The sequence below is a fragment of the Myxine glutinosa genome, chromosome 2 (assembly GCF_964187855.1).
Source record: "Myxine glutinosa chromosome 2, kmMyxGlut1.1, whole genome shotgun sequence".
In the NCBI taxonomy this organism is placed as follows: domain Eukaryota; kingdom Metazoa; phylum Chordata; class Myxini; order Myxiniformes; family Myxinidae; genus Myxine; species Myxine glutinosa.
The window spans coordinates 47848758-47875153 of NC_136262.1; the positions used below are offsets into that span (position 1 = coordinate 47848758).

Sequence of the window (26396 nt, forward strand, 5' to 3'; positions counted from 1 at the left end):
ATATGTAGCAATCAGTCAATCCTTTCATTTTTATTTATGGGCCTCAAAACAGCTGCGTATCAAATTTCCAACTCTGATACTACCGACTCAAAATATGAAATGGTGAGGTGGACCCAGAAGATGATGTCCAAACCTTACCAAATTTTGCATAGCAACTTTATTTTATGATTGGAACAAAATAAAATTTGGGACAGATCAATCCAACATCTTTTTAAAAATAGTTGGGCGTTTGATGCACCCTAATATATATATACAGATATATATATACAGTATATGTATATATTTAAAAATTCAAAACACACCAGGTCACAAGTGTGCCGCACTGACCGGGTCCTCAGTCGAGGTCCTCAGCATCATCCCGTTTCGGCCCTTCAACCTCGATACGGTCAGCTAAGGTGGGCCAGCAGGGGCACATACACATCCACATGCAGCAATTACACCTGGATGCGTAAATACCCCCACCCCAGCCAGTGCGAATGCAGACTACAACAACAACACCTCCGCATCCAGAATCCACAGCACCAAACAAACATGGTGGAACACTCAAACACCCACCTTTACACCCTTCACCACTCACCAACAAAACACACCAGATCATTCATTCATTCATAAATATATATATATATATATATATATATATATATATATATATATATATATATATATACTGTATATATATATATATACGTATATATATACGTATATATATATATATATATATATATATATATATATATACACACAGTCTATATTTAAATTATATATTTAAATTGAATTTTATCTACTTGAACACTGTAGAACATAAATCGCCTTCTTTGCACTTCGAAAACTCCCATTTCGCAGTACCTGGACATGTTAAATAAGGTGGTGTATGAGACTGCTTCAATAGCGCTGAGCTTCTGGAATTTTTTTAAACGATCTTCAAAATCATTACTTTATTTAAATTGAAGTATATACAGTTGGACCCCGATATTCGCGGGGGACATGTTCCTGGAAAATGCCGTGAATGTCAAATCCGCGAATGTGGGGGCATTGCTTGAATGGGGGTTAAAAAAAAAATCTTTTTTTTACTGCATGGTCTCGGCTCGTGGAAGAGCTATGACACATAATTAATCAGGAACCAACATAACAAAAGAAACAGCAGGGGAAAGTGGAAACACCAACAGCAGGGTGGAGGAAGATAATTGACAGACAGTGAAACAAGGGATGCAGGTAACGATGAGGGGTACGGGAGAACGCAAAGGGTGGACAAGATGGATACATAAGCAAAATGTTTGGGAGGGGGTGGGGGATGGTTTAACAGGTGTAGAAAAGATCATGATTTTGAGGGGTAAGGGAGAACGCAAAGGGTGGACAAGATGGATACATAAGCAAAATGTTTGGGAGGGGGTGGGGGATGGTTTAACAGGTGTAGAAAAGATCATGATTTTGGATGGGGGATGACTTGAGATGGTGGTGAACAGCTGTCTTGAAGACTTGGAGGGAAGAATGACATTGAAGAGAGTATGAAAGGTGGTTCCATATGGGGTTGCTGGTGGACTGTGTGCATCCTGCAGATACCTGAGTAGGACAAAACACAGAGAGGGCAGAGGGTGAAAGTCTTGACAAGGTGCCACCAGGTTTTAGAGGAGAGAGACAAGTTTGAAAGCTCATTCTTGAGATTTGGACAGATGTTGTTTTCTGGCTCTTGAGAGAATAAGCACACTTGTTGCAAGCTTTATGGAATGATGTGAGTTTGGCTTCAGTTGGATTTGCCTTTCAGGAGGAGAATGCAAGTTGTTTTAAAGCAACTGCCTCACTACAGGATTCAGAGTACCAAGAGTGGGAGGATGGGTACGATAATTGAAGAGATGTGATGAATCTGTGCATGAGAGCAGGTTCCTGTAGAAGAAATCCCAGGATGAATTAATATCAGCGGCGGTGGATATAGGAGACCAGTCCTGATGTGCAAAATAAAAATGAAATATACATTTTTTTTACCGCGAATACGGGAGGTGCAAATGTACAAGCAGGTCACATGCTATGAGCTGCGAATATGCGGAACCCACAATTGTTGAGGTCCAACTCTACTTGAATACTGCACGGAGTAATGTATTCTATGAACTCTCTAATTGTTTATGCAGTCTAATCTTTAATTAGCATATATACTTATTCAAAACTGAAGGCATAATCAACTAGTACAGCTGTCCACTGGACCACCAAGTAAAGTGGTTTCCATCGTGGACTGGAGAAAGACCCACCCTGTGGTGAAAACGTCAAACTGGACTAAGCATGGCCTGCTGAGCAGCTCTACTAGCTGAAGATGGATTTTCCCAACTATAACCAGTCTTTTTGCGAATGGAATAGATGTGTTCCTGAGATTATTCAAATTTGTGAAGAAATTGATTTCTCTTCTTTCTTTATTTTTTCATTGTAGCTATTATCACTTCTAATGTCTGGTGTACCCAATTAATAACAATGTTCATTTGCTTATGCTACAATGTACTACTGTACATTTGAATTGCCAAGCGTTGACTCAAGATGACGATGCATGTCTGAACACAAAGTTGAACACTCATGAAAAAGATTTCCTTCCCTGCGACAAAATTGCATTGATGTACTCTGAAGATCGAGCTGTTATGGAGGATGACGATGGATAAACATCTAAGCCACAGGCTTGATCTCGATCATCATCGAGTCCATCGGCATAATTTTTAGGGCAACGTCTTTTCTTTCTTTTTTTAAATTTTATTTTATTTTAATTTTGGTCCATTTTGTGTTCATATGCTTATCGTCATCATGAGTCATTTATGTTGAAATGAGTTAAGCACCATGTTATGACATACCTTCATGGTATAAACTGCATTCTATTTGTGCTCGTATGACTGAATTTATATGTTGGGCAATCAAAACTTTAAACCAGATATGGTGGTTGCAAAGTGGTGAAAACTCTAGTATGCCATCCTAGAGGATGTGGGTGCAAATCTGTCAGGCGTCTGCTTTAAGGATTTGGATTCTGAGCTTGCGTAGACCGAGCTAGTCACAGGATAATTATCATGTTGCTGTTTGGATTGTTAGTTGTTTTGGGTTTTTTTAACCTGGATTGTTAATCATCTTTAGCATGGATGTAATTTGCCTGCCACTTGTGATGCCAGTTTGCATACTTTTCTGTTGTATCCTGTGTTCACACCTCCTGATGCTAAGTTTTTCTGTATTCATTTTATTTGCAGAGGAGAAGGGAGGGGTGGGAGAGAGAGCGAGAGGGGTGGGAGAGAGAGCGAGAGGGGTGGGAGAGAGAGCGAGAGGGGTGGGAGAGAGAGCGAGAGGGGTGGGAGAGAGAGCGAGAGGGGTGGGAGAGAGAGCGAGAGGGGTGGGAGAGAGAGCGAGAGGGGTGGGAGAGAGAGCGAGAGGGGTGGGAGAGAGAGCGAGAGGGGTGGGAGAGAGAGCGAGAGAGAGGGTAACAAAATCGAGCCAACAAAATGGAGGAGATGAAATTGATAAAACTCAGACCAAAATTTCATCACATAGAAATCAATAAACGCTCAAAAATCTTAATGAGGCAAACCCATCATTCAATTAAAAACGATTTCGAAATCATCCACTTTGAAGGAAATCAATGTTGTATGTTTCGCAGCGGAGCTATTCATTCAAGAAAAAGTAACGGGCAAACAACACCAGAAGAAAAAAAAAACCAGGACCCACAAATAGAAACCAAATTCCACCTTGGAGATGGAGATTAGAGACCCAAAGAGAGCAACTGCGGAAGGAAGTCGGACAAATACAACAGTTCAGGAAAGGAAACAGACATCCAAAACTAACGAAGAGAATCGAAAGAATAAAAAACAAACACAAAATCGAAGACAAAGACCTTGGGTGCTGAATACAAACTCAAAATAGAAATGATAGCAAGGAAAATAAAAAACTATGAATAAGGAAACAACAGGAGAAAACAAAACCACATGTTTGAAAGTAACCCAAAGAGATTTTACCGTGAATTGGGAAAACAAAAAAAGAATGTGTTGACTCCCCCTGAAAAAGAAAAACTGTAAGAATTCTGGAAAGGAATTTTTGAAGATCAAAGAACATAACAAGGAAGCAGAATGGATCCCAAACTTGAAAAAGAAGAAGCAACATCTCGAGGAAATGGCCCCATTGATTAATTGATGAAGAGAAGTTTTGAAAATGACTTTAAAAAATGCCAAATTTCAAAAGCCCAGGCCCAGATGGAATTCCAAATTTCTGGCTAAAACAACTTGATGCTCTTCACAATCACTACGCCAGGACATTTAACAAACTGATTCAAGGGGAAAAGGCAGCGGATGAGTGGTTCATAGATGGGAACACCTTTCTCATCCCAAAAATCGGAGGAAACCCAACTTCCCCACAAATACCAGCCGATAACATGCACACCAACCACATACAAACTGCTGATAGGAATCGTCACAGAAATGATGTACCATCATCTAACACAGCAAGGAGGTTTAAAGGCAGAACAAAAGGGATGTAAGAGAGGGTGTTATGGAACAACTGACAACCTACTACTGAACAAGGCTATACTTGAAAATTGCAAAATGTGAAGAACTAAATTTTACACCATCTGGATAGACTATAAGAAAGCTTTTGACAGTGTTCCACATTTGTAGATGATAAAATGCATGCAAATATATAAAATCAATCCCCAAATAATCAAACGAATTGAGAAAGCAAAGGAGCTCTGGACTACAACATTGATTTTACAGCACTCAGAAGGAAATATTGAAACACCAAATGTGAAGATACGGCGTGGAATCTTCCAAGGAGACAGTCTCCCCCCCCCCCCCCCCCCCCTTCTGTTTTGTCTGGGTCTGGACACACTAAATAACCTCATCAATGAACAAGCACATGGATACATCCCAACAACCAATAGAAGAACATCCAAAGAAATGGGAAAGGTGACACATCTACTATACATGGATGATTTAAAGCTCTTCTCGCCAATTGACGAAAAATTGACAACTAAAACTAGTAAAACAGTTCTCCGAGGACATTCAAATGGAATTTGGACGAGACAAGTGCACATTTGTACAAGGTAAACCAACAAAAACAGACAACATAAAAATTGACCTTGAAACAACAATACAGAAGTTAGAAAACGAAGCATCATACAAATACCTCGGACAAGAAGAGGGCCACCAAATGTGTTACAAACAAATGTGCAAAGCAATCGCCAAAGAATATCTACGTAGAATGAGGCTGATCCTGAAAACATACCTCTCCCCAAGAAACAAAATCAAAGCCATAAACCAGCGTGCAATACCAGTTGCAATATAGCTGTGGAATAATAGACTGGCCCCAATGAGAAATCAACAAGTTAGACATCAAAACCAGAACAAAATGTATCATGTATCATGGGCTTCACTTCACAAAATGTATACAACAACAACATGCATTTTAAAGGCCATTTTCCCTGCTAGAGCGGGGGTTAGCCTTGCAGTCCCCATGACAATCTTCTCCATTTTGCCCTATTTTCTGCATCTCTCCTTGTTAACCCCCTTGCCCGCATTTCTTCTTCCACCATCTTTAGCCAAGTCTTTCTCGGTCTTCCCCGTCCTCTGCTTCCTTCTACATTCATTTCCATCACTCTTCTCAACCAGTCACTTTCATCCTTCCTCAACACATGACCAAACCATCTCAACCTGTTCCTCTTCACAGCATCAATCACAGGCTCTATTCCCATCATCTTTCGCAATTCATCATTTGTCTTCCTCTCTCTCAACGATACTCCACACATCCACCGAACCATTCGCATTTCCACCCTTTCCAACCTTCGTTGCTGCTCTACGTTCATTACCCATGTCTCGCTCCCATAAATCATAACACTTCTCACACATGCAGCATACACCTTTCCCTTCAGCTTCAACGACACTCCCCTCATCATCAGCACGCCACTCAGTTCCCGAAACTTCTTCCATGCACATCTCACTCGAGCAACTGTTGCCGAGTCTGATCCACCTTCTCCATTCAGCATGTCTCCGAGGTAGCAAAATGTTTTCACACCTTCCAGCTTCATGCCGTCTCCAAGATCCAACTCAACATTTCCTCCATCTGCAGCTCCCTCTGTGCACATCTTACATTTGAATGTAGCTGCCACACTGGTTAATGACCCTCTCAGACCACTACATTTTTTATGAACCCACTCAGCGCACATTGTACATTGAATGGAGTTCACTCCGACACCCTTCCTACACACAGCACAGGGCCACTTCCCAGTTCTTTCCACCTCACCACATGCTTTACCACTTGCCATCACCTTCGTCTTTCCGATATTCACCTTCAGACCTTTTGTCTCCATACATTCCTTCCACGTGTTCATCTTTTCCTTCAGTCCATCCATACTTTCCGCAATCAACACCAGATCATCTGCATACAACAACTCCCACGGTAAACCCTCCTTTACGTTCTGAGCCAGCACCTCCATCACAGCTACAAATAGTAGTGGACTTTGTACCGACCCCTGATGCACTCCCACCTTCACCTCAAACTCACCACTGTTCCCGTCCTTCGTCCTTACAGCTGTGCGCGCTCTTTTGTACATTGCCATCACTACTCTGATCAACCATTCCTCCACTCCTAACTTCCTCAATGCCCATGTCAATACTTTGCGTGGTACCCGATCGAATGCTTTCTCCAGATCAACAAACCCAAGAAACAACTTCTTCCTCTTCTCCATGTACTTCTCCTGCAACTGCCTCACAATGAAAAGCGCGTCTGTCGTTCCCCTTCCTGGCATGAATCCAAACTGCATTTCGTCGATCTTCACTTTCTTCCTTATCCTCCTCTCCAACACCCTTTCCAATACCTTCATTCCATGCTCCAATAACTTTATCGCTCGGTACGAGCCACACTCCAGAGGGTCACCTTTCCCCTTGTATAGAGGGACGAGGGTACTCAGTTCCCAATCCACTGGAATGCGGCCTTCTTTCACCACCAGATTACAGATCTCTGTCATTCTCTTCACACCCCAACTTCCTGCTGCCTTCAACATATCTCCCACAACTCCCGTCGGCCCTCCCGCTTTTCTACCCTTCATTGCTTTTATCGCTTCCTCAACTTCCTTCTCAGTTATCTTCTCTGCCGGTCCTAAAACAGGGTTACTCTCTATGTTGCCATCCCATTCATTCTCTGTATTCAACAGCATTTCCATATATCTTTTCCATCTTCCTTTAATTCCATCTGGGTCGACAACGATTTGTCCCACTTCATCCTTCAAGCAACTCACCCCCATCACATCACACCTCTCTTTCGCTATCTGCTTTGCAATCCTGAATACTGCTTTCTGACCCTCTTCCGAATCCAAGCGTTCTCCGAACATTTTCCTACATGCCTCCTGCGCCTTTGCTACCTCTTTCTTTGCAGCCTTCCTGGCTGCCTTATAACTTTCATGCTCTGCTGTTTCTGCTCCCGTACCCTTCGCCTTCTGCCACTCCTTGAACTTCTTCCTCTTCTCGTCAATCCTCTTTCCAACTTCATCATCCCACCACCATGTTTCCGAGTGCCTCGGTGGTCCTTTTGTCCATCCACATACCTCACCAACGGCTCCCAACAGACTAGCTTTCATCGACATCCAACCACTTTCAAGCTCAACCACATCATCCTCGACCCTACTCAGCCTCTCTTTTAATGCCTCCCTTACTGTCACCTCTTTCAACCTCCACACCTTCATTCTCGGTTGGTACTTCACCCGCCGAGCTCTCCTCGCACCTTTCACCCTTACGTCGCAGACAACCAAGTGGTGCTGTGAAACAGCCTCCTCCCCCGGGATCACCTTTGTGTCCCGGAGGTGCCCCCTATCTCGCCTACGCACCATCAGGTAGTCAACGGTTGTCGTCGACCCACCTGACGTGTATGTAACAAGCTTATTATCCTCTTTCTGGAACTGAGTATTACAAATCAACAAATCAGCTCCATCAGCAAACTCCAAAATCCTTTCACCTTCTCCATTTCTCACACCATATCCGTAACCCCCATGAACTCCGTCAAAACCATCCATACTCCTTCCCACATGTCCATTTAGGTCTCCTCCTACCACAACAACTTCCTCATCTTTCACGTTTTCCATCAGCTTCTCTATCGCACACCAGAACGTGTCCTTTTCTTCATCGCTTCGACCAACCTGCGGAGCATATCCCGAGATGACGTTCACCAAGAGCTTTCCAATCATCATTTTCACCATCATCAACCTATCACTCACTCTCGTCACACTCACCACACTGTCTACAAACTCCTCAGAAAACAGGACACCAACACCATTCACGCCCTCCGGGCACCCTTGCCACACAAACTTGTATTTCTGTCCCTGCCTACCCTTCACCATTCTCACACCACTTCCCTTCCATCTCGTCTCTTGCACACAACATATGTCCACTTTTCTTCTGACCAATACTTCCACCACTTCTCCTGATCTCCCTGTCATTGTCCCTACATTCCATGTCCCAAACCTCAGAAACCGATCTCCACTTCGGGCTGTACCCTGCCCATATGTAGTTGTAATTGTCATGGTTCCCTTTTTGAGGCAATGTTTTTATGGCCGGATGCCCTTCCTGACGCCAACCCTCTTAGTCGTCTTTTACGACGCGCAGACTTCACAAAATGTATCATGTATCATATAAAATGTATCGTGAACAAAATGTTTTACAAAAACCAGTGCATCCAGAGAATGTACCTGCCGAGACTAGGAGCGAGCAGCCTGATGGAACTCAACCAGGTGCACAGAGCAACGAGTGTAGAACGAGCTGATTATGTAAAATGCTCAACAGACTATCAGATGCAATTTGTAAACAAACATGAACACAATAAACCTGGAAAAGTATCCCTAAATCACGAAAATTAGTGGAGATGTTCGATGTGTGACAAGGATGAAATAATTAGATTTTGCTGAAGGTCCGGATCTGATACTAGAATTTAAAAAGTGATTCTTCACCATTGAATGATGGGGCTAAAACTGATATATAGCAGGATATCTCAAAAAAACATGTGGACGGATTCGGATGAAACTTGGTGGACAGGTTGCATTTGACAAGGACGAAACAATTTTATTTTGATGAAGGTCCGAATCCAGATCCGGGTATGAGAGGTTTTTATTTTTTGTGTGAGTCTTCACCATTGAGATATGGGGCCAAAACGATATATATAGCATATTTGAAAAAGTTGTGGATCAGTTTTAACAAAACTAGGTGGATGAGTTGCTTCATTGACAAGAACAAGTCAATTCGAATTTGGTCCAGGTCTGGATCGGATCCAGATCTTTGCTTATCGATTGGATACAAAACTTAAACCGTTCAGTCTGGCAGAGGAATGTGCTCTACTGATTGCAGTTCTAGTTGTTAATGTTTTTCAAGGCATTCCCTTTTTGTATTCACAATTCCCTCCGGTGCACGGGAGCACAGCCGACCGTGATGATTATGAACTAATTTCGAGCTTCTGCCTTTTTGTTTGAATTAATGATGTAGAGACAGAGGGCCCTGGCTATTATGTGTCGAGTGTACATTGGATCAATTTACTACGAGATCGGAGAGGATACCATCAGACAAGCCTTTACACCATTCGGTGCCATCAAGACCATAGACATGTCATACGATTCCATCACCATGAAGCATAAGGTAACTTCAGTTTTGTGCTTTGCGAGACCATGGAGCCTGTTTGTCTAGGTCCTGGCTTTGTAGGCCAAGCCTGTTGATTGTAGCAAATCAATATGTGTGGGAGAGTGAATCTTCATTGTATTACTACTTGCATTCACAAAACCTCTTTAAATAACATCATGTCCTGTTGGCAGGGCTTTGCCTTTGTCGAATATGAGTTGCCAGAAGCCGCACAGCTTGCTCTGGATCAGATGAATAACATGATGATTGGGGGGAGGCACGTGAAGGTAAAGACATTGGATAATCCCCAAAATATATGGTATGTGGCGTTTCTTGTAGAAGAACTAGTAGTTAAACAGAAACGGCTCGAGTTTGTGCTCCTCTCGCTTACAGGTTGGCCGACCAAGCAATATTGGCCAAGCGCAGCCCATCATTGATGCCCTTGCTCAGGAGGCCAAGACCTACAATCGTATTTATGTGGCGTCTGTTCATCCAGATCTGTCAGACGACGATATAAAAAGCGTCTTTGAGGCTTTCGGAAAGATCACGTTCTGTATGCTGGCACGTGAATCCATGTCAGGGAAACATCGTGGCTATGGATTCATTGGTAACTCAAGGAATGCAAACCTATTGTTTTTATCCATTTGTCATTTTGTAACAGCATTTTGTCGAAGTTAGAGACATGGGGATATTTTTGTGGACCTTCGATCATGGAGTTTCTCCAAAGGTGTGCCATCCCTGTTCGGCAGAGTACGAGCGCAACCAGTCGGCCTCCGATGCTGTAGCTTCCATGAACCTGTTTGACTTGGGAGGCCAGTATCTGAGAGTTGGTCGGGCAATCACGCCACCAACTGCCCTTGTCTCAACATCCTTGCCAGGGGGATTACCTCCTGCCGCTGCTGTTGCAGCGGCAGCTGTCACTGCCAAGATCACGGCTCAGGTGAGTGTTTATTCTCTCGAGTGGTCAATTTCTCTGTCGAGTAATACATTAATTGCAAGCATTGTTCATAAATTATATACACAAATCTCAATAGGAAATGTTTCTTTGTGCCCCTGATTTTGCATGAACGAGTACTTATTTTCATCAGTCTAGTCTTTAGTAATCATATACAATGGCTTTTTACAATGGTTAACGATAATGACCCTTTTGTGACGCAAGTGACGACTCTAGACCTGTAAAAGCATAACCTAGAGTCGATTTGGCCTATCGGGCTCAAATTGATTGTGGTTATTTAAATTTGCTTGCTCTTCCCCACTTTCCATTTCCCTCTTGCCCTTCCCCTCTTGCCCTTCTCCTCTTGCCCTTCTCCTCTTGCCCTTCTCCTCTTGCCCTTCTCCTCTTGTCCTTCCCCTCTTGCCCATCACCTCTTGCCCATCCCCTCTTGCCCATCCCCTCTTGCCCATCCCCTCTTTCCCTTCCCCTCTTTCCCTTCCCCTCTTGCCCTTCCCCTCTTGCCCTTCCCCTCTTGCCTTTCCCCTCTTGCCCTTCCCCTCTTGCCCTTCCCCTCCCCTCTTGCCCTTCCCCTCCCCTCTTGCCCTTCCCCGCTTGCCCTTCTCCTCTTGCCCTTCTCCTCTTGCCCTTCTCCTCTTGCCCTTCTCCTCTTGTCCTTCCCCTCTTGCCCTTCCCCTCTTGCCCTTCCCCTCTTGCCCTTCCCCTCTTGACTTTGCCCTTCCCCTCTTGTCCTTTTCCTTACTCCACATTTCGCTCCTCCCCATCTTACTCCAGTTGTTCCTCCCTGTTCTTCCTTGCAATTTTATGACATTTTGACTTGAACGAATGTCTCGCACCAGACCGGACACACTCCTTGTTTCGTCTTTCAGGAGGCAACCTTCGGCAGCCTCAGCCCAGGTTTGGTTCAATCAATGGGGATGTCACAGTCCTTTGGAGCTCTTTCTCCAGCAGTTATGGCTTCTCAAGCACCCGGCCTTATAACAGGTACTCATATTTTCAAGGCACCAATTTGGCAGGGCAATGTGAGCTGTGCATTGAGTGATTTTATAAATATTTGTTTGCTACAATTAGATTGTTTGTGTAGCCCACTTTTGTACTGAAGCAAAAGTAGTTTTTATTTTGATGAATGATGTGCTATGGCTGTTGTGATGAACACGCAGGGTGTGCCAAAAAAACCAACCCCATAAAAAACCCACAATACATTCATTTTTATTAAGAATTACATAAACCTTCAGGAATATGTGCTACATTTTGTGTGACACAGGTGTATCAAGTATCAGAGCCGTAACTTGTAAGATATTACAGACTTGGCATTTAATATGGAATATTTTTTTGTGGGGGTGAACTTACTTTTCAAGATGTCTTAGAACCAAAAGTTCATTGGAATTATGTTGAAATTATTCTAGATTTTGTTAATGTGACCTTTAAAAGAAACAAAAACCACATTTGACATTTCGAAAATAGTAAATTGATCCTTGAAAGTGATGTAAACTGATATCGAACTCAATTCATGGACAGTACTGTGTTAAACTTCTGTACGTTTTCCAGAAGTATCTCTTTATTTTGCACATTAGGCAAAAAAATTTTTAACAAAAACAAAAGTTAAATTACGACTGGGATTACAGACAGTAAAATTACAGTTCAGTACTTCGTGTAACCCCCACGAGCATTCAGGAGAGCACGTACACGTTGAGGCATGCTGTTCACAAGATTTGCCAAGGTTTGGACAGGAATCGCTTGCCATGCAGTGACAATAGCCTGCTTGCTGCAATTCACGCACAGAGGTCGGCTGCTGGTCCAAGTGGTCGATTTGACGCGTTAATTCTGCCCAAAAGTTCTCCAATGCATTCATATCCAGGGACATGGCAGGCCACTCCATATGCTCTACACCACGGTCAGCAAGAAAGTGTTGGATCATGCGAGCACGATGAGGCCGCGCATTGTCATCTTGGAAGACAAAGTTTCCTCGAAAGGCTGCACGAGCAAATGGAAGCAATGCTTCTTCCAGAATGGCCCTGTACTTGAACTGGTTCAGGTTTCCATTCAGACCAACCAGGTCAGTTTTGCCCCCTGCATGAAAAGCAGCCCAAATGGTCACCCCACCACCTCCAGCTTGGACTCTTGGCACTATACAATCTTTGTTGTAGGCTTCATGCACTTGTCTGCGCACTCGGACGCGGCCATCTTGACGATAGACCAGAAATCTAGACTCGTCACTGAAGATCACGTGATTCCAGTGTCCTGGCTGCCATTGACGGTGCTCTCTGGCCCACTGCAATCGGCGCTGGTGGTGTTGACTGGTCAGGCGTAGCTTTCTCAGGGGACGCCTGGCACAATAGCCTGCTTGAACCAGTCGTTGGTTGACTCGCCTTCTGGATACAGGCACATTTGTCAGTTGCTGCCACTCAGCCCTAAGCCGATTAGCTGACTTGGTATGGCCATTGCGGACTAACCGGTGCAGCTGGTGATCATCCCTCCTTGTGGTTCTGCGGGGACGTCCTGGCCTCGGTATTGGAGTAGGGACATCCCTCTGAGCATTTCGTTTCAGTATCTTTGACACCTGACCTTGAGTGATGCCATACTGCCGAGCAATAGCACGATGTTTCATGCCGTAATTTCGTAAAGCCACCACTCCATGACAAACAGCATTGTCGAGTTGACGGACCATCTCCAGAGGAAGCGGCAATAACCTTTGGAGATGTGCAGCAGTTGTTTTCAACTAATACAGAACGCAACAACCCTTGTATACCCGACTGTGAAGCCAATCATCAAATGCACCTGTCCGTACATTTTGCCACACCACCTGTGATATAATCCTGTTGTTGACTTCTTGCTGCGACAGACAATCAGTGACATGGTTCTTTTAACAAATAAATCACCAAAGTGTAAAAGAAACTCACCAGATTGATATACTGAGTTCAGAAAGTAAACCCAAGTCAAGAAAAAAAAAAAAATTCCATATTAAATGCCAAGTCTGTAGTTTGGCATTTGGTCGATCACATGCTCTAAATGTCGACCTCTGCACTGAATACAGATTTTAACACTAGAACGGCACTCAGTAGAGAGCATACCTCCGCCTGGTTGGCCATATCAGTCAATGGTGAAGAATCACTAAACAAATTCTACAAGCTGGATCCGGATCTGGATCTTCACCAAAATTGAATCGATTCTTGTCACACCCACAACCTGTCCAACAAGTTTCGTCCAAATCCATCCATAACTTTTTGAGCTATCCCGCTATGTATCATTTTTGTCCCTATTTCCCAATGGTGAAGAATCACTTAAAAAATAAATAATTCTCGTATCCGAATCCATATTCAGATCTTCACCAAAATTTAATCGATTCTTTTCTCACACCCAACCGGTCCACCAAGTTTCGTCCAAATCCATCCACAACTTTTTGAGATATCCTGCTGTGTATCGTTTTTGGCCCTATCTCCCAATGGTGAAAAATCACTTTTAAAATTATAGTAGCCGTATCTGGATCTTCACCAAAATCTAATCATTTCGTCCTTGTTACAAACGCGACATCTCTGCCAAGTTTCGTCCAAATCCATCCACAACTTTTTGAGATATCCTGATATGTATCGTTTATGGCCCTATCTCCCAATGGTGAAAAATCACTTTAAAATTATAGTAACCGGATCCAGATCCTCACCAAAATCTAATCATTTCGTCTTTGTCACAAACGCGACATCTCTGCCAAATTTCGTCCGAATCCGTCCACAACTTTTTGAGATATCTTGTTCACAAACGGATAGACAGGGGTGAAAACAACCTCCATTCACCTTTGGTGGCAGAGGTAATGACGGGCAAAGTTCGTGATTACGCGCTGACATTCATTTGGCAAGTGGGATGGACCTAATTTTCTCTGTGATTGCTTGTTTCAGCTCATAGATGCTTCTGGCGTTATCCTTGTACACAATGGATTTGAGATATTCCCAAAGATAAAAATTTAGTGGCCTCAGATCAGGTGAATATAGACACATGTCAATGCAGAAGCGTCAGCCAATCACTCACCAAAATGGTTTGTCACCTACTCATGGGACTCTTTTGCGGTGTGTGGGGGCACATTAATACTATAACAAAATAGTTTTAATCACGATTTTCTTGAGATGTTATCAAACCAGCCCATTGTCGTCATCTGTTCACTTCGGGATTGGGGAGCAGGTCCATATCAAGCCAATTTTAAAATCATGATTTTATTGAGGAACTTATGAAAGTTCCTACCTACCTTACGACATCCGCTGGGACCCCAAAATGTTCCACAGGTCTGGTGGGGCTAGCCCAAAAACTAAGGGATTAATTTCGACACAGATGGACAGATAGACAGACACACTCCTGTTTTATAAAATGTATACATATTTTAAAAATCAAAAAAAAACTAAACTTAAAAACTACTGAACCAAATCCAACCAAATTTTGCATGTTGCCTAAAGGTACCCCAAGTATGGTTTCTGTTGGGGTAGAATATCTGGGGGAGTGGGTTCATGGTTGGAGGGGACCCCAATTATCTTTATGTAAATGTGTATCAGATTGCACCACTTTGTGGTATCCGGTATTACAAACCATCTTATATGAAAAAAGTTTGAACAACTTAACAACGTGCATTAAGGTGATATTGAAATTTGAGTGAGAATAATTTGAAGTTTTCAAAAGGTTTCATTTTACTCATTTGTGGAGGTTCAAACCAAAGAATCCAACGAGGAGCTTTGCAGTGAAGCTGAAGTGATTTTTGCTCATGCCATGTATAAGCAGCAAGGATGGTTGACGAAGGTGATGTTGGCTGACTTCCAAGCAGATGGAAGATGACCTCGGCCTAATTATTGAGTGAATAGTTTTAATCTACAAGTTCACATATTAAAGCCCTATGAATGTGGGGTGTAAATCCCAGAAAAATAAAATGGAGACATGATTTATTTTTTTCCTTTTCTTTGTGCAAAAACGACACGAGTAGAGGGGCCAATATGCCAGAAGGAGTTTGAATACTTTGTCAATGAGAACATTTTCAATGTTACTCGATGTTAGTTACATGTGTCGGGGACATCACCAGGGTGGACGTAAATCCAGGAAGTAATATAATTTTTATTTATTCGCTTTGAAAGATGAGAACTGGCCTACCAGACTCATTGGTGTAATGGTTACAGCATCCGCTCTGAGTCTGGGAGGTCGGCCATTCAAACCCGGCCGAGTCATACCAAGGACTTTAATAATGGTATGTGCTGCTTCCTTGCTTGACTTGACACTCAGTACTTTAAAGGATAGAGCATGGACAATCCCCATCATTAGGCATCCATGGCGAGGAGAAAATTCCTCATGAGCAAATTCCCCGCTGAGTGCGATGAGAAAAGCGGCACCATTGTTGTGACATCTCTGGTACCCAGAGTATCCTTGGCAAAAATGAGTTCCACCTCAGAATGAAGTGAATGTGTTTGGTTTTGTTTACAAAAGTGACCAGACTGGTTTGATGACGAACATGATAATGTATGGTCCTGCATGGTCCTGTTTCCTCTCACAAGCTGCCCTCAGGGCAACAAACACCACGGTCCACCACAACACACCTCCCCCTCCGCCCCACATCACGGCAGATGCGCATTTCATGCCCCCCATGCACCCATAGTAAACCAAGAAAAAACTTTAAAGAAATAGACAAGTACGAGACGAGTTAAGTGCTGGAAGTCAGGATGACATGCACGTCTGTAGAGGCCTAACCTAACGTCAGACGTAACGCAATGCCGTAATGATGTCCCAGCAGAAAGAGTATGACAGGCAGAGGGACAGATTGGGAAATCCAGCTACTTTAATATACAGCATAGATGAGGTCCAATGTTGGGCCACAAGGCTTCTCCGTCACTCTGCAAAAGTGCAATCACTGTTCAAAAATACCCATAATGATGATACGTTTGACAATGGCACAAACATTGCTTTCAATGAGAACACAAATGTGTTTACATCTATTTTGGGACAGATTACATGGCAATAAACAACTATATCTTTGAGTTATTGGGCAGTGGGTCATTGTCAGGGTTATATATACGTCGTCGGTGTCCATCTCCCAAGCACCAGCTATCGACACTGTTTGGTCACGCACTCATGCTACATTAGCATAATTGATTGCACAATGTCAATATATTGCTACATTGTCAATATTTGGAAGGACGATAAATCGACGAGCATAAATATCAATGTCACCCTGCCCTATACACAAGTACTGTATATTTATATCGCATCATTTCAGCTATTTTCATTAGTAATAAGTGCATTTTCTGTCAATCTATTGCAAATTTTCGACACCATTAATTTGTGATTGACATCTGAATGAAATATTTTAAAATTGTACATTACATTTTCATCCAGACATTCTTAAATAGAAATTTCTTTATAAAAACGTACAAAACTAACAAAGGTCTATGCATGGGATACATGCATTAGCAGACATTATTTCTCAATAAATAAAATTTCACCACCTTCAGAATCTGCGTCCACCCAACTGCACCCAATGGGCTTAACATCTGTCAGTAATGAAAATGTTTTAGCAGACGAAGTACGCAATACCACCAGAAATCATGTCTGGGCTTTGGGCTACACCAACTTTTGTAGTGAACCATTTTTCTTTTGGATAAATACATTTTCAACATTTTCACATTCCTAATCTTACTATAATTCACCAAATGTCCGTCCGTCTGTCTCTCCGTTTGAAGGTACCGCAAAAACGGCTGAACCTACCGCAACGATATTTTGGGTGGGTAATCCTAGGACCCCCTGGAGTAAAATAGGCTATATTGTTTTTCCAATTTTTTAACTTTTCCAAATTTCCAGTTTTTCCAAACACGATGGAATAATATTTACCGATATGAACAGTGATGTGGCTTTTGTTGAAATTATACGTACCAGGAGAGAGTAGATCGACTCCTGACAAACTCTTCCTGTATAAATGTGCGGCACCGAAGTAACACGGCAGCGTGTGCAAAGCGACTGAGAAACGGGTGTAGCGGCCGCTTCCGTGTTACAGATTCGGCGCACACTCTTCACACATAAACGTGCGACTGAGAAAGACGTGTAGCGGCCGCTTCCGTTTTGCAGAATTCAATCTTTTTTCAAAATGGGCGCCATGTACTGTTTAGATTTTGATGATTTGCGTGTGATATGATTCAACGGATGTTTATATGAATCGTTTAAAAAAAAAAAGCCTTCAATTTCTGATATTTTGCCTTTTCATTTGGGCTTCCCAAATGAAGCCCCGCCCATGGGGCAGGTACCGTTGCTGGTACCGTTGCTTATTGTCCCCCGTCGCACCGCAGAGTGAAAGGGGGACTATGGTTTTCCCCTCCATCCGTGTGTCCGTCCGTCCGTCCGGGCGTGCGTGCATGCGAAAGCGAAGGACTGCATTCGAATTTGGTGTGTGGGTGCAACCCACGTCAAAATCCAAGATGGCCGCCGCCATGTTTGTCTGATGCCATGTATGTCTGAACCTTGTGAGCTGAATATCTTGAAAAATAAGCTAAGTACCAACTTTTAATCTGGTGTGTGGGTGTATCTCGGCATAAGGAAGAACGCTATTGAAAATTGGGTCGCCACGTCAAAATCCAAGATGGCCACCACCATATATATGTCTGAACCTTGAGCGAAATATCTTGAAAAATAAGCGAAGTACCAACTTCTAATCTGGTGCGTGGGTATAGCTAGGCACAAGCAAGAACGCTGTTTAAAATTGGGTCGCCACGTCAAAATCCAAGATAGCCGCCGCCATGTATGTCTGAACCTTGTGAGATGAATATCTTGAAAAATAAGCGAAGTACCAACTTCTAATTTGGTGTGTGGGTGTATCTCGGCATAAGGAAGAACGCTATTGAAAATTGGGCCGCCACGTCAAAATCCAAGATGGCCGCCGCCATGTATGTCTGAACCTTGAGATGAATATCTTGAGAAATAAGCGAAGTACCAACTTCTAATTTGGTGTGTGGGTATATCTCTGCATAAGGAAGAAGGCTATTGAAAATTGGGTCGCCACGTCAAAATCCAAGATGGCCGCCACCATATATATGTCTGAACCTTGTGAGCGAAATATCTTGAAAAATAAGCAAAGTACCAACTTCTAATCTGGTGTGTGGGTGTATCTCGGCATAAGGAAGAACGCTATTGAAAATTGGGTCGCCACGTCAAAATCCAAGATGGCCACCTCCATGTATGTCTGAACCTTGTGAGCGAAATATCATATCATAGCATGTTTTCTGTGTCTTCCACTTTGTCAACTCACAACACTTCCCCGACGGGGGACCGAGGCGTAACGCTTGTTTGTACGGTTTCTAGTCCGATGGTATGTTTTGCGCAGATCTACATGTAGGCCATTGGGTTACCGATATGTCCTTGCAGGTACAATTGCTATAATGAGTTTGCATGAAGCCGTTTTTTGACTGTTCATCTTGTTTCTTTACCCCACAGGTGTAACACCATTGGTTCCCGTACAACCTGTGGCTATTCCGCAAGTGGGTATGATGAACCCCTTATTGGCCACAACATTAGCAGTGAAGAGCTCTGAGCAGGAGGAAAAGGTACCGAAAGAAAAGCTAGAATTGCTGAGCGAGCAGGAGCACATCGGCATTTCTGGAAACCTAGCGCGACACATGGTCATGCAGAAACTGCTCCACAAACAGGAGGTGCTGATGTTATATTTACCCTGCCCCATCCGTCAGTCTTTTATGGATATACGTCTTAGCTTCTCACTCACTGCCCTTGCCGAAGGTGTTTGTGCAATGTTATTAGACTAGCGTGGATCGGCTCGCTACGCTTGTCTTACTACATGTTGCTACAGAGGCTACAGGCTTGTTTTTATTGAGGATAATGACTGTACGTGAGTTGCTGTTGTCATGATTTACACCAATCACAATACAAACATTTCTTGTGTACAAATTTATTTGTAATATTGGTCATATATATTTATTTGTAATATAAAAAGGTCCAAGTGCTCTAAAGCTCTAAATGGTCAAGGTACTTATAAGCGGTCAGTGAGCTGTCAAATCTGTCTGAAGGGTATAAGGGGTCTAAATAGTGTTAAGGTTGAAAGGGACTTAAGGGGTGTAAAGGTCTAAAGGTTCTCAGGGTTTAAACAGTATAAAAAGTCTGAAAGGTGAAGGGATCTTAATATGTCTGAAGTATTGAAAGGGTCTTAAAGATGAAATGGGTCTTAAAGGTCTCAACAATCTTGAGGTCTAATGAGTCTTTGGAGTTTTAGGGGTCTTTTCGGTCCTCGGGGTCTTCAAGAGTCTTCTAGGTCTTTGGTATCTTCTGGGTCTTCTGTTCCTTTCGTTCATTGGGGTCATTTTGGTGTTTAAGGTTATTTGGGGTGTTTTGGGTCTTTGGAGTCTTGGGTCCTCAGGGTATTTTAGGTCTTCAGGGACTTTTGGGTCTTTGAGGTCTTCAAGAATCTTTGGAGTATTTTGCGTCATGGGGGTATTTTGCGTCCTCTGGGTTTTCGTGGTCTTTTGGGTCTTCATTGTCTTTTGGGTATTCTTTTGGATCTTCGGGGTCTTTAATGGTCTTCATGACTTTAAGGGTCTTTGGGGTCTTTTTGGGTCTTTGGGTTCTCTGGGTCTTCAGGGTATTTAAGGGTATTTGGGGTATTTTGGATGTTTAAGGGTCTTTGGACTATTTTGGGTCTTCGGAGTCCTCAGGGTCTTTCGGTTCTTTAGGGATGATTATGGTTATTCAGGGTGTTTTGGTTCTCAGGGTATTTTGGGATGTTTGGGTCCTCGGGGTTGTTTGGGTCTTTTGTGTCTTTGGGGTCTCTTTAAGCATCTTCGGGATATTTTGGATCCTCGGTGTCTTCTGGGTGTTTGGGGTCTTTATGGGTCTCTGGGGTCTTTTGGGTCCTTTGGGCCGTTGAAGTATTTAAGGGTGTTCGGTGTCTTTAAGGGTGTCCGGGGTCCTCTGGGTCGTTTGGGTCTTCGGGGTCATTTGGGGTCTTGGTGATCTTAAGTGTCTTCGGAGTCTTGAAGGGTCTTTAAAGGTCTCAGGGGTCTTAGTCTAAAGGGTCGAAATGCACATTCCAATAGTGCGGAAATAATAGACATGTGGTCACACAGCTTCATGGACAGACGCACACCGAGACCGAGCTCCTTTTATATTATAGCTTGTCTTGTGTTAATCTTAAAACAGGTCTGGCCTCTGCAAGACACGATTGTTATTCCTATTTCTTGAACTACTTTCAATTTCTATTCTTAGCCAATTAGCATTTCAAGAAACATTTTCAGGAAGAATCATTTCCTTTTAGTTTTAGTGAATGAACTGCAGATATTTCAAATATCGAAGAGCTGTGGTAATTATTATGTGTAATTATCGTATCTTTACTTGTATTTGCAGATATACTTATATGTTTTTGGCCTAGGTACATGCATCAGAAAAACGAAAGTTTCTAGATTATTGACTCAAATTCTCTGCAATTTTAATGCCACTCTCCTAATGTGTCCTAAAAAGTCTACTCCGTCCACTAAGAGAAGCATTCTTCCATAAAATCGTTTTCCTACAACTCACTTTGGACGTGTACGATTATCTGGCAGGTAATGTTCTGCATAGGCAGGAAATTTGGAGAGTGGAATAATGGTATTGTGAATGAGACTAGTTTTTAAATTTTGTCCAACTTTAGAAAAGTGTTTTTGTTTTTGAGAGGGCTGGCACGATAGCTTAGACTTTAGAGGTATGCGTACTTGTCTTAAAGCTGTCTAGCCTGGGGTTGACTCTCGACGCAGCTGTAAACTTTCACCCTGGTGTTTCGCATACAGGGCAAGGCATCATTGTATGTGCTGCTCATCGAAACGACGTTAAATAGGAGGACACATCTGCCAGCACTGGTCGTTTATGGACTCTAAAGTTTCCATGGTGTATCTTTCGCAAAGGGTATGCGAGTTATCGTTAATACCCTGAAAAAAAATTACACATTATTGCCCTGAGTGACTGCTGGGAAAGCAATGGCAAATCGTCCAACGTAACCCTTCGGCAACATTGTCTTTGATGATGAGTTCATGGAGAAAAGGGGGCCAAAAATATGATGCTTTTTGAAAGTGGTTGAAACCCAATCTTCTCTCCAGGGCTTAAAGCAAGTGGTCCTGCCATCCCCCATCTCTACCCATGATTATTTTCTACCCCTCGTATCCTTACCTAACTCAACCCCTCTTAAAGGCAGGTATCCCAGTATTCCCTCCATGGCTTGAGGCAAGTTTCCCTCCATGGCCGAATTACCCTTACCTATCCCAACCTTCTAACACGCAGGTTACTGTTTCCTCCCCTCATCCGTCTCTTATTTTCCAGTTCATTATCTTCCCTTGCTTTAAGTAGAAAACTGTGGCCTCACTTTTATTACCTCTGCCACCAAATGTGGATGGGGGTTATGTTTTCACCCCTTTCTGTCCGTTTGTCTGTCTGTTTGGCCGTTTGTTTATGAACAAGATATCTCAAAAAGTTGTGGATGGATTCGGACGAAATTTGGCAGGTGTAGCGTATGTGACAAGGACGAAATTATTACATTTTGGTGAAGATCTGGATTCGGATCCGGCCACGAGAATTTTAAAGTGATTCTTCACCATTGGGAGTTGGGGCCAAAAACTATACATAGCAGAATATTTCAAAAGGTTGTGAACGGATTTGGACGAAACTTGGTGGACAGGTTCTGTGTGTGACAAGGAAGATTCTATTCGATTTTGGGGAAGATCTGAAAATGGATTCGAATATGAGAATTATTTTATTTTTAAGTGATTCTTCACCATTGAGTGATAGGGCTAAAACCAACATATATCAGGATATCTCAAAAAGTTATGGACGGATTTGGACGAAACTTGGTGGACAGGTTGTGTGTGTGTGACAAGGAAGAAGCGATTCAATTTTGGTGAAGATCCCGATGCGGATAGTAGAATTTTTAAAGTGATTCTTCACCATTGGGAGATAAGGCCAAAAACGATACATAGCAGGATATCTCAAAAAGTTGTGGATTGATGATTTTGATTAAATGTGGTTCTGTATTGTGATTTTCTGGTCCACTCTATGGTACAAAACATAAACTGTTCACCTGGCAGAGGTATGCTCTCTACTGAGTGCCGTTCTAGTTATGTGGTGTTTTTACCCTCCATCACCTCACTCTTCCCTGAGCCTTGATTGTTTATTTTTTTCTCAAAAATACACAAAAAGAAACGTCTGGAAACTCATGTACAACTCTGGGAAAATGTGTGATCAGCTGGAAACTACAGATAAAAAGACATTACTACTGTTGCTTGTGTAGAACAATGTATTTGTGCTTGTGGGGAGTGGGGAGGGGAGGGGATGGGTGGGAGGGTAATTTTTGAGTCCCCCTTGTAAAAGCAAATTATTTTTCTCTGAATTGTGTAAGAATATACCAGCCTGGAAGTAGAACATGCATCCAAGTTAAATTGTGTTGCTCGCTGTCACTGACTTTTTATCTGACTCTGACTTGTGTTCTTGCAGACGAAAGTAATGGTGTTGCGGAACATGGTTGGACCCCAAGATCTCGATGACGACTTAGAGGCCGAGGTGACAGAAGAGTGCGGGAAGTTTGGCACTGTGCTCCGAGTTGTGATTTACCAGGAGCGCCAAGGCGAAGAGAACGATGCCGACGTAATTGTAAAGATTTTTGTGGAGTTCTCGGATGCAGCCGAAATGCAGCGAGGAGTCCAGGCCTTGAACGGCCGATGGTTTGGTGGCCGCAAGGTCGTCGCAGAGCCTTACGAGCAGCAGAGATTTGACAAGTCTGATCTCTCTGGCTAGCGCATTGTAAAATTCTACGTCTCTCCCAAATTTTTCAGAATGATGACTATCCGCAAAGCCTGGCTGTATCAGGAGTTTTTAATCCAAAATCCCATTATTCAGTTCACATTTTCGATAGTACTCTGGGAATTTAACTTTTGTGTGTTAAATTCATCAGTGCCAGTCAATTAACTATTTTGCTTCATTCCCTTATTCATAAGATGGTTTTGTCACTTAATTACCAAGTTGGGCAGTTAATGTTTGTTTTTTTGTTTGTTCTTTCTTTGTCTAACTGAACTTTTTTATGTTTTGCGTAATGTTATCGAAGCCATCTATGATGTAAACCTCAATTTTAATGTACAGGTGTGGTCTGTGGAAGCGTGTGCCTCCTTTAGAAATCTGGTCAGTTCAGTCGAGCATGCAGGACTTTTAGTCAACACTAATTATCCGTCGTCTCCAGACTACCAGAATCTGTCCACCGTTGACTTTAACAGAGGATGGAATTCGATTTTGAAGGGGAAACGCTCTCTATTGCCGAAGTGGAAAATAAACTTTGTTTTGCTGACTTTGGATGCACATTTTGAGGCTTGACAAAGTTGTTTCACCAATGTTTTGATTAATCATTTGTTTTTTTTTGTTTTTACTGTGATTTGAATTAGCACAGCAGCTGCATGATGTTCATTTCTTAAGCAGTGACTGAATTCTCATGCAAAAGCTGTCTATTGTAAAGTAAGTGTGGCATACTTTGAGTAAACTTTTTTTTGTTAACCTGTTTATCCCTTGCAGTTTTGGATTAGAATTTGTTTTCCTATTCAAGATGAAGTTATCGACCTTCACCAAAATTATTGTAAAACGCTAACAGAAGCTTCACTGATGTATATTTGTAACACTGTCCTTCCATGATTATTCGGAAGAAGTCCTTTAAACACACTCTTGTCCATAAATGGTTCTGAAGTGAGCAATTTCTGAAAATTCATCAGTAAGGTATCCCACTGTCGTTCCAGGATCACAATCTAATTAATATAAATAATCTGATTGGATCTGTCTGTCCAGGTTCCTATCTACTCTCTCTGCTTTGCACATTGTCATCTCCAGCCTAACAATGGCTGCCAAGGGCCTTTCTGCCTCTTTGCTGACTGAACCTAATGAACATTTTGCTCATGGGGAGTTGATCATACATATGAAGTTTCATATTGATCCGTTCAGCAATTCTGGAGAAAGATGTTTCAATGTTTTCCGTACATCCAACATGGCCACCATACCATGTGACTGATGACATCATACTTTACAAAAAAAAATTCCCATCAGCAGTTGATCATATTGTCATGTGGTCCCAAGCCGATTAAGATCAGCCGAGACGAACAGCCGAACCAGCTTTAACTCCGAGGCAAACAAGCCGAAGATGACGGTTATTTTTGGCGCACGCGGGAATGAAGGAATTTGAGATGTTTAATTAAACGAAAAACACGGGTTTAATCCGGAACCCACAACGAATAAACGAACACGACAAATATAATGCACCACAATAATTTAATGAAAATAAATGCAACACGAAATTGTCAAAATTAATATTGAAGTGAAAACTAAAATTCTAACTGAGGTACCTCACATGCTGAATCAAAAACAAACAAGGGGACAGATAATAAAAATAAATGTTCCTTTAGCCGGTCGGCACGCATCTTTGGCCTCAACGAGAACTTTTAGGAGCTTGGTGGTCGTTGAAGCTTGTGCAGCCACTCGCGTGGGAAGCGCTCCAAAAATGGCGACGTCGATCGCAGCGCGTCGAAGGCACCAAGCGTGAGGCGAGCAGACGAGACAGCCCTCTTTCACCTCCACCATCTGGGGTAGCACATGTGGCCTTCAGCTTCCTTGTGAGCCAACACACCCATGTCCACAAAGCGCACGATCTGCTCTTCCTCCACCTTTTTTCCTGTTGACGAACAGTCCACAACAATGGCGCCCTTTCCTTTTTCAGTAAGCACCAGCCAAGCCCAGAGAGAGAGATGCACTCTTCCTCCTCTCACTGGAAGCTTCTCGGCTCTGACGTCAGCCTACCAATCGCAAAGCTCGGGGCGTGGCCCCACGCCATCCGTGTCCATGTGGGCGGACTTGCTTGTCGATCGGCAATGTCCGGGTACTGTTGTGGTGGTTTCATGGAAGTTTTGCATGGCTGGCCTTGGAAAGCGACAAAGGGAATCGCATACTGGGGAAAACTAACCTTAATCCCTGTGGAAAACTAACCTCCGGTGGTTGTGGTGGTTTAATGGAAGTTTTGCATGGCTGACCTTGGAAAGCGACAAGGGGAATCACATTCTGGGGAAAACTAACCTTAATACCCAACTAGTTCACACAGCTTCACCCCTCGTGTGAAGACATAAACAATCTTAAGCTCCAGTTTCCCTACTTAAATACATCGAGATTTCTCCTATGCGTCCACGGTCCATGCTATATCTTTAAAATCCTATCTTTACTATGGCATTCCTCCATCTACCCCCACAAACGTAACAATATTATGACATTTCACATCGATCCGTTAAGCAGTTTTCCATTGAAGATTGAATTTTTGCTTAAATTCAAAATGGTGGCCAAACCACATGACTGATGATGTCATAGTTTAGAAATATTTTCCCCCATCGGTATGTAAACATATATTTCAAGTTTTGTATCGATTGGTTAAACGGTTTCGGAGAAGTCGTTTTTGAAGTTTTATTTTTAAATCCAACATGGCTGCTAAACCATGTGACCGATGGCTTCTTTTTTCACAAACTTGTCCCCATGGGTAGTCAAACACATGTTTAAAATTTCGCTTCGATCCGTTCTGTGGTTTCGGAGAGATTTTTTAAAGGTTTTTGAAAAATCCAAGATGCCGGGCGTATCGCATGACCGGTCACAAAAATGATATGCGCTCTAAGTCGCCTAATGATCTAACAGCTGCCAAAGTTTCAAATTGATCGGGTTTACTGTTTTTGAGAAACTCCGGGCACAAAAATTGACAGAAGTAGAATCTTACTATAATTCACGAAATGTCCGTCCATGCAAAGGTACCGCAAAAATGGCTGAACCGATCGCAACGATATTTTGGGTGGGTAATCCTGGGA

General features: G+C 42.7%; 1 protein-coding gene across 5 annotated transcripts in view; it reads left to right on the forward strand.

Annotated features, from left to right (window-relative positions):
• PUF60 (poly(U) binding splicing factor 60) overlaps positions 1-24066 on the forward strand; it is a 62921-nt gene extending 38855 nt beyond the window's left edge. For all 5 annotated transcript variants that reach the window (XM_078773235.1, XM_078773236.1, XM_078773233.1 and 2 more), the window contains 7 exons: positions 9468-9617; positions 9791-9883; positions 9990-10203; positions 10346-10536; positions 11418-11532; positions 18991-19205; positions 23020-24066. In XM_078773235.1, coding sequence (XP_078629361.1) covers positions 9468-9617; positions 9791-9883; positions 9990-10203; positions 10346-10536; positions 11418-11532; positions 18991-19205; positions 23020-23319 — 1278 coding nt within the window. In that variant the 3' untranslated portion in view covers positions 23320-24066. The remainder of the gene's footprint in view (positions 1-9467; positions 9618-9790; positions 9884-9989; positions 10204-10345; positions 10537-11417; positions 11533-18990; positions 19206-23019) is intronic.
• The last annotated feature ends 2330 nt before the right edge of the window (positions 24067-26396 follow it).